The 18334-nt window shown below is 49.1% G+C and overlaps 2 protein-coding genes across 2 annotated transcripts in view; both read right to left on the bottom strand.

Annotated features, from left to right (window-relative positions):
• Window positions 1-606: 606 nt before the first annotated feature.
• On the bottom strand, window positions 607-2009 carry DUSP28 (dual specificity phosphatase 28). The gene is made up of 2 exons (XM_009705846.1): window positions 1662-2009; window positions 607-741 (listed from the first exon to the last, which is right to left on the bottom strand). Exons 1-2 carry the CDS (start codon window positions 2007-2009, stop codon window positions 607-609), a joined length of 483 nt encoding a protein of 160 aa, XP_009704148.1.
• Window positions 2010-8693: 6684 nt separating this feature from the next.
• The window catches only part of GPC1 (glypican 1), a gene marked incomplete at its 5' end in the record, with an annotated part of 28128 nt that continues 18487 nt past the window's right edge, over window positions 8694-18334 (bottom strand). The window contains 5 exons of the mRNA XM_009705847.1: window positions 8694-9034; window positions 9522-9697; window positions 10887-11017; window positions 11754-11873; window positions 15060-15190. Of these exons, the coding sequence (XP_009704149.1) occupies window positions 8817-9034; window positions 9522-9697; window positions 10887-11017; window positions 11754-11873; window positions 15060-15190 (776 nt within the window). The remainder of the gene's footprint in view (window positions 9035-9521; window positions 9698-10886; window positions 11018-11753; window positions 11874-15059; window positions 15191-18334) is intronic.

Genomic DNA, 18334 nt, shown 5'->3' on the forward strand with positions numbered 1-18334 from the left:
TTAACTTGCATGGTGGGAGCTGAACTCCTTACCATCATCTGTATATACTGTCCCATGGATTTTTAGGTAATTTTGTGATGGTATTTTGGTCTAGTTGAAAGTAAGGAAAATGCAGAACTCAGGCAGAGACTAAGCAGTTCCCGTGTCACTTTCTCACCAAAGGTTGTGTCAGCTCATGAACATGAACTATGATCCAGTAGGTGAGATAGATAGAAATTCAGAACTTCCTTCATCTGGCATCAGGTCTTCTAGTGACATCACTGGGAAGTTTAATTAAAAACCAAGAATAAAATCCCTATGTAGTAACTCATTCATGCATTCAATAAATTGTTATCGTTTTCAGCGTCATTCAGGGGAAGATAAATGCTGAAGGTACCATGCCTTCCTCTGGTTTGTTTACAGTCCTTCCAACCATTTTCTGTTTCTCCCTGCTTATCTGTCCCTTCCCCATGAGTCTTCAACATTAACACTCTGAAGGAATTTAATGAACCATCGACTCAGTTTGGGGAGAAAGGCATTTTATGTATAGGTGATATATGAAGTGATTTTTTTTTTTTTTTTTTTTTAAAATCTGTAGCAAGCCACTTAGCGTTCTTTAAAACCTCTTCACACATTCCTATTTTTAAGTCCCTTGCGCAGCAGGTCAGACTGCTTTGGCATCTGCAAATCTTCTTCGTATCTCTGCAGCTGAGCCCAAAATCCTGCATTAGGTTCTGCTACTGGTCTGGCAGTCTTCACAGTCTAGGAAAAAGGAGAGACATTGTAGAAGCAAGGGCAGGTATCATGCAAACAGATTTTTTTTTTTTTCCTCTTAGATGTTTGAGAAGAGCTACTTCGGGTTTGATTTGGCTATGGAATAATAAACAGATATTTTAGAGAGCTGACCTCACTCTGTGCTTGCTAAGACCTCCTGGCATGTGGTCCCTATTACAGAAGGGATTCATGGGCAAGGCATGAAAAGGAGCTGTTGAATTTGCTGGAAATGTGAATGTCTCTCACAAAGTGTGGTGACATCACCCGTGTTTAAGGTAGCGTGAAACTTGGTCACCTGTCTGCACTACTCTGTCTAGTACTCAGCAAAACGGTTACCTAAATTAGGGATTTCAGTGACAGACCTACCAAATGGGTGAAGACTAAAAAAACCATAAAGCATGAGTCATATGTATTGGGTGGGCTTCTGAACAAAGCTGAGATGCTATTGCTCATAGCTAGCTAGTCCCTGGCTATTTAGCAGGCCTAACAGACGATGTTTCTTTGCTGTGCTGAGCTGTCACATTGGTGATGAGAGCGAAACAACTGCAAAACAACTTCTGCGCACCCTCACGTCCATTTCACTCATTTTCTTTATGTCTCTGTCTTTAAGCAAACAATAGGGAAAATGTTCACAAAACAACCAACTTTGCATATTTGCTACCACTGCTTAAAGCCTATTTGCAGTTGTAATTATATTTGTCCCAGAAACCTCACATTGAAAGCTTATTTGCCCAAGCTGGGGCTGAAAAAGCTTACAGTGGCATTGTTATCCAAATGTTGAGTATCTGTGTAACTGCTAATAAACAGGTGAGAGCACCAAAATAATTCTATGAGAAATCGTCATAAGAAATGCATTTCTTTCTTACCCAAAAGATGTCTAAATATAAATCTGCATATAAGCACAGTACCTCAAATGCATCCTTGAGCGGGATCTTTCGGTGTCTCATCAGATAAGCAGTGCAAATGGCAGCTGATCGGCTGCGGCCATTTTTACAGTAAACTAAGCACTTCTCGCCGCTCTTCACAGCCTCTTCTATAGCATCACTGCACTCTTCAAAATACCGATACAGGTCTTCAGCTGGATCATCGAACACAGGTACGCGTATGCCCCGCACCTGCTGGAGGCCGGGGAAGGGCTGCTGCCTGGTGACATTGACGCAGAAGGTGACTCCCTCTCGGGCGAGCAGGTCCTCGTCACAGGCTGCCTTGGCATTGCTGATGAGGAGCGAGGCGGTCACCTTGCAGAGCTGGAGCATCGGCAGCCAAGGCCGCGGCGTCACCAGCAGCACCACCGCCCCGCTGCAGAGCTCCCAGATGGCCTCCTTCGCCCGGCATTGGAGCCACGGCACAGCCCCGGGGCGGTGGGATGTCAGGAGATCGGGGTGCGGGTTGCTTTTCCCCCAGCAATGCGTAGGGGCTGCGCTGCTCGGCAGCCAGCCGGGCTGGGCTATATTTATCCCTCTGTACAGTAAAGGCTTCAGACAGGTCCTAGTGCCTGCTGGGTCCTGAGAGCTGCGTTTAAAAAGCTAAAAACACTTTCAGAGCCCACAGATCATTTGTAAACCAATTGGATTTGTACAGGCCCTATCCCTACAGCAGCTTCTTACAAGAAGATAAAACCCTCATCATCTTCCTCACGGGAAGGCTGCTCCTGGGGTCAGCACTGCTGCAATATTGGTGCACTGATGACATACTGATCTGATCATCTCCAGACCGCCTAGTTGCCCCTCACCTACAACAAAAGCATCATTTGAGTACCCAGAAAATGATTTACTAGGCTAGCTAGATACGGTAGCGCTAATTTTTCTGGACTTCAGCAAAATTGCTGGTGTGTTGCTAGGGCAGCGAGTATCTTACGTGTGAGCGTGCGGACACACGTTTGAGCTGTGCAGGACAGGCAGGGATGCCAGCCCCTCCGCCCCACGTCCCACACGAGCAGGGCACAAGGATCCTCAGCACTTCCTCAGCTGTGTTTCTGCTGTGCAGTATCATGTCTCACCCTTAGAAAAAATGTATTTCACTGCTTTGATTTCCTTCCCAAGTGCCTAGTATTTGCTTCTGTGTGTTATACTTAGCTTTAGTGTGGCCCAAAAACCTGTTTAGAGGCATTATTCTGTTAAAAGAAGGTGGCTAACGGGAAGAACACTCCTCACTTTGAACACTGGCCACTGTGCTGAGTTTTCCGATCGCGCCTGCTCTTGTTACCAAAACGGTGGTCTTTATTTCGCGTGGTGTCACGCCTGATGTGGCATGAACTCTCCACCGATCCGTATGGGCGGCAGCAGCCCAGCAGATTGCTCCGGGATTCGCCACACATGCCTGGTGTGACTTACTGGCTTACCAGTTCCCTGCAGCTCACCCCAGCGCTGGTCCAGGGGGTCCCCAGGTGCCACCATCCCAGAGCAGCGTTCTTGTCGCCATTAGCACCAACAAATGGCACTGCTTCTGCACCCATGCTGCCTCGCTACGAGGCTATGGATGTTTACTAGCTACCTGCCTGCGGTCCTTCATGCCTGAAATACTGTTCCTTCCCAGCAGCCTGCCCTGTATCGTGTGCCCGTGCAGAGGAGGAAATAGGAACAGGGTACTTTTATCATTACATGGAGAGTGATCATAAGCTAAACACAAATGCCATCTCCTGGCAGCGAAGACAGTTGCCTCCTCTGCAAGAAGCTGGTTGAACTGCAGGGGAATAGTCTCATCCCCTGGCTAGAAAAGGTTTGATGCTCCAGTCCAGATTTTGCTGGGGGGGTTTCTGGTCTTGGTGCCACTGCCGGTTGGGGTACGGTGCAAACACCTTGTACAAACAGTCCTGGTTATGCTGGCTGTCTCTCGTCCTCTTGCCATGCAGCGCTCTCAAGTGCCTGGCCCCGTCGCCTTGGTGAGCTCCTTGTAGGTAAAGGGCTGCTGTTAGAGTCCCTGAACCCTTCCCTTCTCGGGGAAGCAGGGCTGCGTGTGGCTGCAGGGAAACAGGAGCTGAGCTGAGCTTCTACCACACCCTGCGCCTTCTGCAAGTTCTTAGCAGTGAATTTGCAAACATGGCGTGTTCAGTGGCATTACAAACTGACAGAATTGTTTTCAAACACCTTTAATACACACACAGCTGTACGTGGCTGTTATTTAAGATCATAATTTGACAGAGGAGGCAAAGGAGGTGACTGGTCTGCAAACAACTTCTCCTAGGAGAAGACCAACACTTCTACACTTGTCTGTATTTATATAAATGTGTGCATGTGGTGCAAATAGCTGTAAATCCTATTTACAAAATAGCAGGACAGCAAACTAAAGAAATACCTACTCACTCAAGGGTATCACTCAATTTATTAAATTTAAGTGATATTTGCTTCCAGGCAGACAGATACACTTTTAGTAGTTTCCAGTTACCAAGTTTCTCTCAGATACTTCACGAGTGGCTTTTGACGCATTACCTTGCCTCCTGCATTCACCCACTGCTGGAAGTGGACAGGGCAGAGCTGAAGCACAAACCTTTCTGCTGCATCAGTTCAGTCTCAAGTAACGCGCTCCAGATCAAACATCCACGTCACTGTGATAGCCCAGTGGTCTGCTTTGCTGGCTGTTAACCTTGCCAACAGCTGCACTACTACAAGGACATGGTAAATAATCAGCACAACACTTTGTAATGACAAATACCAAGGGTATTTCTGATTGCTCGTACTATTATGCCATGACTTTTTGTGCATCTCTATGAGGAAGAGAACATTTAGCATACTTGCTTCAATGACTCAAGTCAGGTTCACCTTCTTTCCACACATACCACATCCATACAACCCTAGCAGCTGTTCCTCCACATTACACAGGGTTGAATGCAGGAAAACCCCTATCGCCAACACCGGCATCAGCCCGTTACAAACCTTGTGGCTGAACGCACGATTTCATTCCTTGGGCCTCCTGACCTGGCCTTTATCTGTGACTTAACAAGGAAAAAGAAAGAAAACTCCGAACTCAGCTTAAATGGAGAACAAATAAAACTGCCCTGTAAATACAGATTTAAGTCTCCAGCCTTTTTATTTATACAAGGACTCAAAGAACATATTTCAATTTTAGATAAACAGTGCAAGAGAGTTACAAGTACCTCGGTAACAGAAAGAAACAGATAACTGTCCAGCTATGCCAGTAAGTGAAATAATTCTTACTCCTGCAGATAGAAATGCATCTGTTTAAAGCAAAGGTGGACTTTAGATATTTTGCTATACCTTAGCCCCTACCAAGCCCACCGGAAAACAACAGGCAGTTTGTCATTTGTAAATGATAAGTAGCTGCGCTCTCAAAGCCTTTTGAGACCCTCGTCCTTAGTTAAAACATACACGTTATGGCACAAAAGAGCAGGCTGAAAGACAGAGACACTTGGAAATCCACTATTTCTGGTTCTTCTCTTTCCAGGGACAGGGGTCTTTGTTAACATTTTTTCCTAGACCACTACCCGCCTCTGCATCTCTGTGAAGTACGAGGCCTTTTCAAACCAGAACACCACAAATCACCATCTCGATAACATCAAAGTAAATGTTCCTCCCCAGCCTCCCCCCTTCCCCAGAGCTCCCCATTCATGTAACCAACCCACAGCAGCTGCCAGCCCCCGCCGTGGCTGCAGCCCTCAGCCCAACACCACTGTGGGGCTGGGGAGGTTTGTCACAACATTTTTAAGCAGGCAGTAGCCTGGGAAATGTCATCTATAAGCACTGAAAGGTCCCAGGCTCTGTGCCAGCCCAGGCACAGGCTCAGGGCTTGTCTCGGCCTGGGCTGACTTCAGCTTGTTGAGCTGTGCCAGTGGTTGTCTAGTTGTCGGGTAACTACGGTTTGCTTTAGTTTAGAGCGATACCGAGTCAATATCTGGGGGCACTCGGCCGTTGTGGCTCCCCAGTGGAAGGTAGCATGGCCAAGTACAGTCCCAGGCCACCAAACTACAGCAGGTCGGGGAAACTGCTTCAGGGTGATGAAGAAAACAGAAAACCTGAATAACCAGGAACTGACAAAAAGCAGCAGTGTAGGCAGATCGCATGAAAAGTTACACAAAATAAACCCAAGCGGACCCAGGGCCGAGGAGGGAGGAAGCGCCTCCACCAACATCACGCGCCTTCTGACAAAGAGGGGGAAGAGTCCCCGGTGCTGCCCTCGACCGCCCGACACTGGTCTAACCCCAGCAGGACTGAAGCCATCACCCTCGGGGCCCAGAGGGACACTGAAGTGGGACCTCAACCCCAGCCAAAGGGGAAAGGCATCAGGAAGGGTTTCTCCTGCCTAAACAGTTTTTACTGTATCCTTGAGGCTTTGCCTTATTCATTTGGCCTATTAAGTTTTATTATTGTAAGAGGACCAAAAATTTGGGCTATTAAATTGTGAAAATATTAACTGGACAATCAGTAAATTCTTGACTTCACATTTAAGATGTGTTCCCCTTGAGGCCCATAAGAATCTTTTGAGGGTAACAGGCTGACAGCAAAGGCTAACTGCACAGAAATGGAAATGACAAGGACTTTCCTTTCTGTCTCCCATTCTGCAAAGTGAAACATTGACCTTGGCATCCATGTGTTAAAACTCCAATCCAATCCAACCGTTTTTCGAAGAGGGTACAATGTTTTAATGCCCCCTCTCCGTCTTTTTTTGCTTTGGATGTAAATTTCCTGCAGAATTGGTTGTGAGGGTTTCTGTAACTGAAGGCTAAATTTGTATTGGCATTTCTGGTTTAAAAAAAAAAAGAAAAGGAAATCTTTAGAGCACTAGAAGTAACAGGAACTTGCCATATTTCTAGAATTAAATAAATCTGTATAAAGCCGTGACTTGTATTTATCCACTTCTGGGTTCTGATGGGTCTAGCGGCGTTGTCTGTCCTTTAGCCAACGTCCAGCATCCTGGCTTTCATTTCTGAAACCTTACGAGATTAGATCAGTTTTAACCTTATAAGAAGGCGAGTACAAGGCAGACAGGATAACAAGTCAGTAATGTTAGTCCCTGTGACTTGGAGAAGCCAGTCAAAGATGGCCTAAAAATCTCTGCCTAGCCTGAGGCACCGTCAGCATTGTTACCTGGCCCCAGGGAGGGCAGGCGACAAGCTCCCTCCGCGCCCGCCTGCACCAGCTTTTGCCATTACCTTGCTCATGTTCTCGTCTTCCCTTAAATTGCACACTCTAGAAACTGCTAATGTTAAAAATGTTTGGTTTTGCCCTTTCTTAGAAAACAGCCAAACCCTAATCCCATGATGTTTGCTCAGCCCAAAGACACGTCTCCTCTGGCAGGACAGAGAAGAAATGCTCAAAGATGTGCTCTGCAGACCAGTAAAGTAGGAGATGGATACGCCTCCGCCCTCCCTCTCACCTGCAGTACAAACACACTTGAAACTCAAACCCAACCCCGTACGAGTGAAGCTCAGACCCTGGGCAGGCTTCTTGGCCCAACCAACACAGTGACTGTGTTGTATCTATAACATCTGCTAAACCTACATCTCCAGCTGATGCTTGCTGTACCTGTCAGGTACAGAAGCCTTCTGGAAGCCCCAAAGTACACAGCCCCACAAGCACAGACACTCCTACAGCTACGTGAGGATATTTATACCTTTTACCGGCCACCCCGAGTCCCAAAACCTGGCACGGAGTCCACCCCGCCAAGCATTTTGGGGTTAGGGCAGCCGCCCGTATGACCCAGAGGCTGGTGTGTGGTGGGACAGGGTGACAGAGGGTGAGCCTGGCCCTTCCCTGAGCCAAAACGGGGCTGCTGGTGGGTGTCTGACCCACGGCCTCACCCCATCCCTGCAGCGGTTAGGGAAGGTGTATGGGAGGATGAGGAAGGGGCAAGGAAAGCAGGAATTCACTTAAAAACCTACAATGCAACAGGAACAAACACCAAAAGAAAACAAAAACATCCCAAACAAAACATGTCCCGTCCCCATATCCCCCTGGTAGGTGCTACCTGGGGTCAGTCTCCTGGGTAGGGACACTGCCCAGGGCTCATCACCACCAGCCCCTCTCTGCCTCAAGGCAGCTGCCTGAGGGGTCACTCCCACACAGGCCCGGTGTGAGCTCTCACAACCAGTAGCAATGCTCCAGTTAGTAAAAAGTCCCCGTTCTTTCTCATTACCAATAAAAACCGGGATTCCCATCCACGGCTGGGGCCAGAGGAGGAGGAGGCAGCACAACTCTCTGTCAGGCGGAGAATCCCACTGTGCATATTTTCATCTCTCTGTTACCTACGACGGTACTGCACTGCAGGTAGAAATTGGACCATTATTACTTGGGTAAAAAATGGCTTTCCAACTAGCATGCAAAGAAAAAATACCCCAAACCCCAACCCCTAACAATCATTCCCAGTCACCTAGATGTAGGAGACCTACATTTCAAATTGTCGTCAGCTACGAGCTCTAGTCAAGAAACCCACTTGCGACCTTTCCAAAGAAAAAGGAAGTTCTGCGTTTTTGGGTCCAACAGCCACTGCCAAACTGTTTTCAGTTCAACCCACCAAACCTGCTCACTCTCCTACGTACATCGCTGGAAGTGAGGGGTCATCTCTGCCTGCCTAGGAAGTACAGAGGAAAAACCCGAAAGAGACCCTGAATGCAGCACTTGAGCAGCGCTGACGATCTCAGTCTCTCCGCGTTACGAAGCGGTGTTGCTCTCGGCACCGTCGTGCTTTCGGCAGCTGTATGGTAAGCAGCGCTCTGGCCAGCAGCTGGGTAACAAGATCAGGGCAATTGCATATTCCACTGGAAGCAGCAGAAGAGCTGCCCTCGGAGGGGCCGGCCGGGTTCTGCCGGAGGCCTCTCTACAAAGGCTTGTTTCAGCCCCGAGAGCCAGTTTGTGGCAATAACAAAAGTAAAACAATGAGGTACGGAAAGAAGGGCCCAGCATTGGGGAAAAGACCAAGAAAGAAGAAAGCAGCTCGAGCACTGCCAGAAATAGCAAACAACTGAAACCTTTCTCTCCTCCCTCCTTTTTTTTTTTTTTTTCTTTTTTTTTTGCCAAGGTGAATTAAATATGTCCTTTGGTTGGTTGGTTGGTTGATTTTGGCAAAGTGAAGCCCTCGGCCGCAGTCTCTTTCCTGGCTGTGCTAGTGAGTTACCGCCACAAGTGCTGTGCGGCAATGAAAGCCACCGAAAGGAGGAGGAGGAAGGCAGAAGGCAAAGATCTGCTGCTGGCCCCATTGATGCCGTGTCCAGACTGCTTAGGAATAGCGTGCGTTTCCGGCTGTCTGGTGCTGGGGCTCTTAGAAAGTCTTTTGCCACAGACGTCATCAGGACAGCTGTCACCACTCCCGGAGCCGCTCATGTCATCACCTGCGCAGAGACAAACATGGGGTGAGCCCCGACTGCCTTCCTTATGGCGGGCGACGTCCCTGCAACCCTGGGCAGCTCTAGCCACCAGCCCTGCCCCAACCACCTCCTCCTCTCTGCATCCCCTGCTATGGGATGCAAACCCATACCCGGTCTCCCGCTGACTTTAACCACCCGCTTCTGCAGTAGCTGGAAACGTCCAGAGCAGACGGGAGCCATGACCCGTCAGCAGGGCTGGGCTGGGACTGGAGAGAGCACCCCAGGTTTCAGTAAGGCACCGAGAGCAGCACAGCCTCTAGCCAGCCCACAGCAAGTCGGCTGCACTCACGCAGACCCCCAGCAGCCCTGAGCCAAAAGCCAGGCCACCACAACCCCTCTCTGCCGAAGGGGCCCAGCTGCAGGCTCTGCACAGAGGCCTGAGCAGGTTGCCAGGACTGACCACTCGGCTCCTCTCGCCTGCTGTGGACCTCTCCAGTTCTGCTAAACTCACTTGCATCTTGGAAATCCACATCATTCCCGATGTTGGCATTTCCCAGCCTGTTTGTCATGATCTTTAGCTGCATGATTTGCTGGCGAATGGTCATATCTGGCTTGGTGATGTCCACCTCCACCTCCGGGTTGTTAATCTGATTAGCTAAGCCATCACCCATCACTTCGGGCAGGTAACTGCAAAGGAAGGCGACAGGTTTAGATGTCTTCCCCCAGCTAAGCTCACCTCTCCCCATTACAGACACCAGTGATAATCCAGCCTCTCTGAACCCCAGAGAAGCTGCGGTCAGTGGTGCTGGCTTGTCAAACAGCCTCCATATGCTGGTATTCACTGCGAGGCAGCCAGCTCTACAGAGCGCTGAGCCATGCTGCCATGGCCAGCCCCTGTCAGAACCTGGGGCTTGCCCTGAGGCCACCTCAGCTTGCAGGAGGTGGCTGGTGGCCTTGCAGCATCACTGTCCCAGCACGGGGAGGGGTTTCCTGCAGGAAAGGCTGTGCGTGAGGCTGAGGGGTTGCTCTCAGGCTGGTATCTGTGAAGCCACAGTGACCCTCCCCTATGGAAAATCTCTGTCCATATGGGAGGCTGAGGAGCACCTTCATCCCTGCCCCGGTTAAACCCTGTGGGGACGGACACCCTGGAATGACTGAATGCCCCTAGCCCCCTATGACCAGACAGGACCTCAGGGAAGCTTCAGTTAACTGGGAGCTGTCAACCAGCAAACAGAGCTGTGCTGCTCCCTTCGGCAGTGCCCCTGCAGATCTGCGGCACTGCTGGCAATGACGTGAAATACGGAAGAACTGAAGGCGCCGGCTCCAGCCTGGCAGAGACCAGCCCAGCAGGTCCCTGGAGAGAAGTGGAGAAAAGTGCACGTCCAGCAGCTGCCCATCTCCCCTCACAGCCATCCTTTAACTGTCAGCCATGGGTGGGAGGTGTTTCTGCAGCTGTTTGATGTCACCCAGGTGGCTCCTCTCATGAGGGAATAGCATTTCAGAGCAGGTATGGACCGAAAGACGTGTATGCAATTCTCAGCAATGACTCTGGAGTTTGTGAGGTAAATCCAGCTCTTCCGCCTTCTGAATGCATGTGGAATTGCAAAACTGCTTCATTAGTACAAAAGTAAGCAGTTATTTCATGGCAAATGCATTTCAATGCTTAAGCCTCCAACATCCAGCAAAATGACAGCAGGTTTGACATTCCCAGGTACCAGTTTTTCAGAAAATGCAGAATTTCTGTGGACAGGGACAGACCTTTCGGCTCTAGCTGAACAAATGGGGCTGGCTGAGATGATGTATAAGTGCCTTTTATCAAACCCTCCCTCTCTCACCCCGGAACAGTGCTATCCTGGCACCTTGACCCTCTCCATACCTGCCCTTGGTCATCCCATTCCAACACTTGTCGTCCGCTGCTGAGCTGGCCATTACTTTTTTGCACAGGCTGCTGGGCAGGGTGATCCAGTAAGTCTTGAGAGCTGTCAGGTTTCCTTTGGCATCTAAAACCTGTAAACAAAGAGGATGCTCAGGGCCAGGAGAGCTCTGGGGCACTCCTGGGCTGTGGAAAGGACAAGGATTCTGCCTATTTTTTTTTTCCTTTCCCATCACAGAGTCATTTTTTATGCAGACAGGGATGTGTCACCAACCTTCCCCTAAAGATCAACAGTCAACCCAAGCACCCAAGGCTGAAGGTTAAATGCTAAGGACTGTTCTGATACTGTAAGATTAACCAGGCGAAGATCGTCCTCTGGGCCATGAGAGCACTGCTGATAAGCAGCCCTGGTGGGCGTCAGCAGGGCTTTGCCAGGGTGGGACAGGCAGGTGTCTATGAGTGAGGAGCTTCTGAAATGTGGGGCCATGGCAGATCCCGCAGCTCATCGTCCATCATCAGAATCCAAACTCTCCATGGAAGAGGACCTCTGGCCGCAGCATCCAGGCTGGACTGCCTGAGGCTGAATGACACCAATGGCAAGGACCCTTTTCAGGTAAGCTTGGCATCGAATCCCTGAGAAATTGGTTATCGGCAACCTAGACCCTGACCCTGTGCCGGTAAGATCAGATCTGCTTTGGTCACGCCAGCACTAGCCGATCTGACCGTCTTCAGCAAAGATGATTCAGCAGCCTGCGGGGTGGTCTGACCTGACCCGCAGCACCCAGCGCTGCACCGGCCGGGCTCCCAGGGCTCCCTGGGAGGCAGTGCACTGGCACACTGGCGGGGAGGGGGCTTCGGAGGCAAACTCACCAGCATCTCCAGTGCCTGCGCAGAGGATTTTGCTTCCAACGCGACCTTCCCTCGTCTTTTCTTGTCCTCGCTGCTGGAGCTTTTTGTGCTGATTTTGGGATTTCCACAGCCTTGGAAAACCTGAAAAACAAACCAAACTCTCTATTCCATGTTTTGATACTATTTCTTTAACTAATCAGCACTCCATAGTTATGTGTTATTTTTTTTTTTTTTAATTCTTAAGTATGTTTATCTCTCCTACCTGCAAGATCTCCAAGATTCTGGCTTAGTTTCTGGTCAGGTTACTCTTGTGCCAGGATGTGTTTTCAGCACGCTGCAACTGGTTTTGGTTACTGCCATCAAGCAAAATGTTCAGCACTAACACAAAATTAGCACATGTTTTTGGATGAGTCGCCAATGTTGATATTAAATTATTTCTAGCAATTTTATCTGTTTCTGTTACGATTGAAAAATAAAATCCTGGGAAGAACAAGATGGGAGTTGCTCACACTCCTTACACCAGTGAGCTTTGTTGATTTGGACAACAGACCGAGGTGGGACTACCCCAATGACTCTCGCAATCGGCACCCACACTCAGCAAATGAATGCTCCCTCTGACCAGGGGAGTGCAAAGACACGAGATGTGTCACAATCCATCAGGTTGGATGTTTCAGGGGCAAATGAAGAAGCCGAATTGATTCACCTCCTAACTTCAGGTACCTCCTAGCATCCTAACTACCTGCCCAGGCGTGCTTTGTAGCCAAAGGAGAGCAGAAGCACTTTGAAGATATAAATCCTCAGATTCTGCCTCTAGGAAGAGACGAAGGGTGACCTGGAAGCACCTTTCTCCCAGTCTCTGTACGACCAGCCCAGGCAACGACACCTCTGCTGCAGATGACCAGTACTCAGGTAACTGAGCCTCACTGCGTCTGGTGGAAGCAGCGCTCGGACAGACTGAATGAAGCATCAAAGGTCAGGAGGGCCTTTGCACTGTCAGTTTGATTCAGGGAACGCCAGCCTTTACAAAGTAAGCCATCTGATTTGAAAAGATGGCTCCAAGCTTGTTGTGGTTGCCAGGGTGCTGTCAGAAGCTATTGATAAATTTGACGTTGCACAGTGTCCCCTTAAAGCTGAGAAATCAAGACCTCAGACAGAAGCACTGCTGACACAGCTTGTGCCAGCTCCTGAATGCTTTTGCTAGTGGATTCTGACAGCCATCAGCAAAGTCCTAACCTAGACAAGAGTCCCTTTGGTGACAGTGGGTCTCATCAGTGGGTCTGAGGGACATTCAGCCTAGAAAGCCCCCTCCTGGGGTGCACTGTCCTGGTGACCAGATGGATCTGACGACTGTGGCAGTTCAGCACCAAGCCAATCTGTTCATCCATCTCCTTTGTTCCATGCAAAAAGCCCCATCTTGAAAACTGCATGTAGAGCACTTTCAACTTGGTTCTACCAAAAAAAACCCCAATTTGGTTTCACTGCTGTATCCTTATTGGCCTATTACTGCTGTTAGCAGGAGACAAACCCGATTTGGTTTCACTGCTGTATCCTTCTTATTGGCCTATTACTGCTGTTAGCAGGAGACAACTCTTTCAGGAGGTAAAAGCCCTAGGAGGTCTCCAGGACAGTGGGTCTTGCAGCAGCTCCAGCACAGCATGGTATCAAGGCAATGCTCTTGCTAGCCCAAGGGCTTTAGGTGAGCAATGCCCATTAGTAATGGAGAGAACACGTGTCCTGCGGACTGAGGTGATCAATAGTCTCCTGCATAATGACAGCAAATAGAAGTTTGCAGTCTTTGATAGCTCCTGCTGCCTGAAATCCGGCAGAGAGCCCCAGGGAGTGAGGGGGAGTGCGAGGAAGCAGGGAGAGTGCTCCGTGGTGCAGTGAACACAGGGCTCAGTACCAAAAGTGTTTCTTTCCAGTTTTTCCCCAGACCCCAGGAGAACCCATGACTGAGGGTGTCACTGGGTCCAAGGGCTGCCCACTCCTGTCTCTTCTCACAAATGGCAGACAGTGTCCTGGCTCTAGGCTGGTAATATCTGAAGCCCTCGGCTGCAGCCTGAGCCTGTTGCCCTCAGCCCTGAGAGAGAAGACTCCCAGGACTGGCCTGGGCCAGTCCTGAGCTCATCTGACAACGATGTCCTTTACCTGATCACTTTGCCACACTCAAAACCAGAGCTTAGAGTTGCAGCAGTTTGCACCTCCCGACCTCTGCTACCCGTGCCACCAGTAGAGACTGCCACATTCACCTGGTCACCAGATCATACGGAGAAGCTTATCAAACATGTGTGGTTGCTCCAGTCGAACACCAAGTAGACTATTCACTCCTTTTCATTTTACCAGATTTACTAAACGCCCCTTGGAAACACCTTTCTTTGCAGGCGATGCCACGTTTTCTCACATCATGGGCTTGCCTTTACGTGGACAACCCCAGTCTCACCCAACAAGGGAAGAAAGAACATGGCTTTTCATCTCAGAAAAGAAACCTAAGCGAGTACTTGGATGCATGCTGCTGTCAGTGCTCTGACATGTGCCAGTGAATTCCAGCCTAGCTGAGCAATACTTTTGGCCCTTCCCTTCTCCAAGACCCAGTTAGGACCTGCCCCTCTCCTTTCACCTAGGGCATCTCTGCCCTAACTGTGGGATAGCTGCACGACTTTTAGGGAATGTCTGGGCAAAAAGCAGAAGCCCTGGATGGCTGTTTCTGTTCCCAAAGCTTCTCTGACCTGCAGCTACAGAGGTGATTGTGGTTAAGTGGACAAATATGCTAAAAACAGACGACCAACAGAAGAGAGCTCCATGATATACTTCTTGGAAGATAGGTGAGCATCAGGAGAGCCCGTTTTATATTCTCCAGATGGACTGCCAGAGTGCAACTCTGTCCCGCAGATACAACCTGATAGCCCAGTGTTTCCACTGCAGAACATCACCCCAAGGCAGGTTAAAGCAGCTGCCTCCTGTCACCAGGGACTGTGCATTTTCTGTAAATGCCTCAGCTCAGCCCAAATACTTCAGGACTCTTCAGGCTCAGAGGCACCTGACAGCAAATGGCACCATGCCTCCCACAGACACGGCATATACAGTCCCATCTTGTGTGGCTGCACCTAAAGGAGGCTGGCTGGATGTGGCAGGGAGGAATATTTTGAAACACTTGAGAAAGTTTTTGCCTGTGTAAGATGGGTGGTTTCCTATCATTAAAGGAGTGGGCATTTGATGTCTTTCAACCTTCATCTCCTTTAGTTCAGTGGAATAGTGAGCACAAAAAACATTTCGTCCCGGCAGTTACACATGGTGTATCCTCAGCTAGGCCCAGGCACACGCTCTTACCTTGGCTGTGATCGAATCTTTGTTTTCTTGCAAGTTAGAAATAGCTTCAGCGATCCTCATGTGAATGGTCCCTATTACAGTGTCTACGTTGTACGGTCCATCAATTCGATCAGCCACTACGATCAGGGAATCTAGTAAAACAAGATAGAGACATCTCTCGTCAAACTCTGTACAAACCAAGTTAAAGATCACGCTCGTGCCGGGCAGGATAAGCTGTTGGCCCCTCGGCAGGCTTGTAGGGAGACATCTCTCCATTTTCACCGCTGCCCAAGTGCATCCTCGTTTTCCTCTGGCATGGGACAGCTGCCCCTTCCGAGCACATAAGTAAAGCCACCCTCAGTGGCAGAGGAACAGAGGTCATGTCCTGCAAATGGTAAATGCAACCTCTGTTCACACAAAGTGACCAACATTTCCCAGGGTGCTACAGAAAGGAAAAGTGGAAAATCAGTCCAGAAATATAAAGTAATGCAATACTTCGCCCTAACCCTCCGAACTCACTGTCTGTCTTCAGCAAAGCACTGCAGCCAGCAGAAAGTGGGAGAATTGGGGTCAATAAAGTGAGAAAAGGAGTAATCCTTCTCACTGTCACCTCTGGAAGGACAACATGTGACCAGCCAGGGAAATACCAGGCTATAAAGGCAGAGCAGCAGACGAAAATCCCCACAACTAAACTGGTAAACAGGACAGGGAGGGACTGAGGGGTGTCTCTTGCTCTCAGCTCCTCTTATCTTGGAAAGCTCTGATGTCCAAGTGCTCCTGCCTGGCCTGAAAGCTCCTGCCTGGATGGCTGCTTTGGAACCATGCTTGGCTTACAAAAAAATTACCAACCTCTGCCTACCTCCAGAGATGATTCTCGACACTCCGGCTGTGTCTGAAGCAAGGACAGCCTATATGCTCATAGAGCTTGGGCTACTGCAGAGGAAAGCTGACATCCTTGGTGCCCAGCGAGATTTAAATAGGATCTCAGGAAGGGCCAAAACTGGGTTTGGACATTTAAAATGGGATCTTAACCAGGTCTGACTTTGCCAGTCAAAAATGGCAATTCTGAAAGTCACCGGTATGCTGCTGCTGCCTCAGTTTCCTACCACTTGTGCTTTAGAAGTCCAAAGGCTAGGCCATGCATAAGCTTCATCAGAATTTAGTGACTTGGCATTCAGTTACATGCGATCTCAGATGGCTCCCGTGTGGTCTGCATCCCCCAAGGCACACCAGGAACTTCCTGGGAGAACAAGGGATCTGTCAGAGCACTGTGGTCACCCATGCTTATCTGCAACAGAAAGTGCTTCAGGTTCCTATGGCCTTGCCACATGGAAAAACCAAGTGTGATGCTTCGTGTCGGTGGTTCTCTACACAAACAGGGTCAAATGCCAGGGTCTAGGTTGGAGATTTGTACCATTCGTAAATGGAGTTATTCATTAAGAGTGATTAATTCTTCTGTCCTAAATCCTGATACCTCACCCATCAGCCTGGCAGGAGACTGTCACAGCAGATGGTGTGATGTTGCAGAAAAGCTTATTCAGCATGAGTTTGTACTGCCAACGTTTATTCATGAGCAATGAAACCGCCAGGTGAATTATACTCGGCAGTTCAACAGCGTATCAGTAAAACATGTCCTTCAACCTACACCATCCCACAGTGTGTATGTGTCACCCGTGATACCGCTTTAAAGGACTGACGCTTATCTTTGAGCCGCACAGCAAATTTCCTTCAAGCAGGAGTCCAGCCAGCTAGGGCACAACCACGAACCACTGTCATTTCAAATCTGCAAGGAAAGTGTTCAGTCCCTTGCCTGGGCAAGCCAGCTGGACTCGGCAGAAAGACCCCAAATGACTTCCACGAGGTCTAGGTGAGGTCTGTGCAGAAACACTAGATCCACAGTGGACATAGTGTGTTAATAACAAAGGTCTGATCCTGAGCCCACTGTTGTCAATTTAACAGCACGCTCAACCCTTGCAAGTATGTTCTCTCTGCTGTTACATGATTGATGTTCAGACCCTGACAACTCTCAAGGAATGACCAAGCCAGGCAGAGACTGGATGAGGGACAGCACAGACCCACAGAAGATACCAGATTATGGCCACAGGGCTCACAGTCTGAAAACAGGTCCAGTCTGCAGGGAGCAAGGGCAAAAGTCAAATAACTGGGAGGGCTCAAACCTCAGCCAGTCTGGAGCATGGATCACAAAGTACTCTTTGCTCAGGTCTACAGCTTGGAAACTTTATGTATTTATTTTCAGCACTTAAAAAAAAAAAAAAGGGCGTTGCTGGTTAGCTTAAGCAAGAATGGAAACAAGGGCCACAGTTTCCAAGTTAATGTGTTCTCTTTTCCTGCCACACAGTACTATGGCAGCGCTCATTTCTAAAGCTAAACATGCCATCCAAGGGGGTAACGTTTTTTTGTATTCTGGGAAATAACATCTCCTGCAACATTAAAGAGCTTGCAGTTTAACTTTGCTGACACTCAGGGGTTGCGGTGTCATCTTTGAGACTGTATTTTCCAGACAATTTCAGCTTGCAGAGGCACTAATGCTGAGATACAGACATTTAACTCAAACACTGCACCCCTAAATTAAGGATAAATTACATTTGAATCACTTACTATAAAAATCTCCCTTAACTTGACCTGCCCTAATTTGTCAAATTGAAGGAGTAACTCTGTGTTTAGTGTAACAAAATCCTCTCCAGCTACACAGAAGGGCCGGGAGAAGGGTGAAGAATGGACAATGCCAGTGAACTGCTACCTCTGACTCTATGGTTTGCTCCAGTCCTTGATCAAATTGTGACCTCTGACACTAAAATGTACAACTGCAATTTGAAAGAAGCTCCAATATCCTCCTAGCAATCACCCCTTGACAGTGTCTCTTGGGGAAGAGGAAGCCAGAATAAGTGCAAAATGCACCCGGAATTGCCTTCATGTCAATCAAGGAGAGCTGCATGTTGACCTTTCAGGAGGCGGGCAGTCATCCTGCCAGGAGAGCAGTGACAGGTAACAGTTGGCTTGCTCTGGTCAGAAAGGCCAAAGCACCATCAAAGTCCTGGTGTAAACCCTTGGGGAAGGGAATATTCCTCCTCTTCTTTTGCAGCAGCCTCCCAAGTTGCTCCCACAGGGAGCACTACCAATTAGCCACAGTAAGTTGCCACTTGGTTCGTTAGCTCCCAGAGCGAGGCGGGCAGCTGGCCAACGCACCTCACCCAGCAAGTGCACCGGCCTCTGTGTGCAGTGGTTCGATATTTATTTTGCAATGTCTCTTGAGAGGCAGACAACACTCCTTGAAC

This window comes from Cariama cristata, unplaced genomic scaffold, assembly GCF_000690535.1.
Source record: "Cariama cristata isolate BGI_N322 unplaced genomic scaffold, ASM69053v1 scaffold25778, whole genome shotgun sequence".
In the NCBI taxonomy this organism is placed as follows: domain Eukaryota; kingdom Metazoa; phylum Chordata; class Aves; order Cariamiformes; family Cariamidae; genus Cariama; species Cariama cristata.

Bases quoted from the DNA above. Each gene is read 5' to 3' on its own strand.
- DUSP28 (XM_009705846.1), bottom strand. From the start codon at position 2,009: ATGCTCCAGCTCTGCAAGGTGACCGCCTCGCTCCTCATCAGCAATGCC. The intron at 742-1,661 runs GTACTGTGCTTA...CCTTTTTCCTAG, and splicing joins CGCTCAAGGATGCATTTGAG to ACTGTGAAGACTGCCAGACC.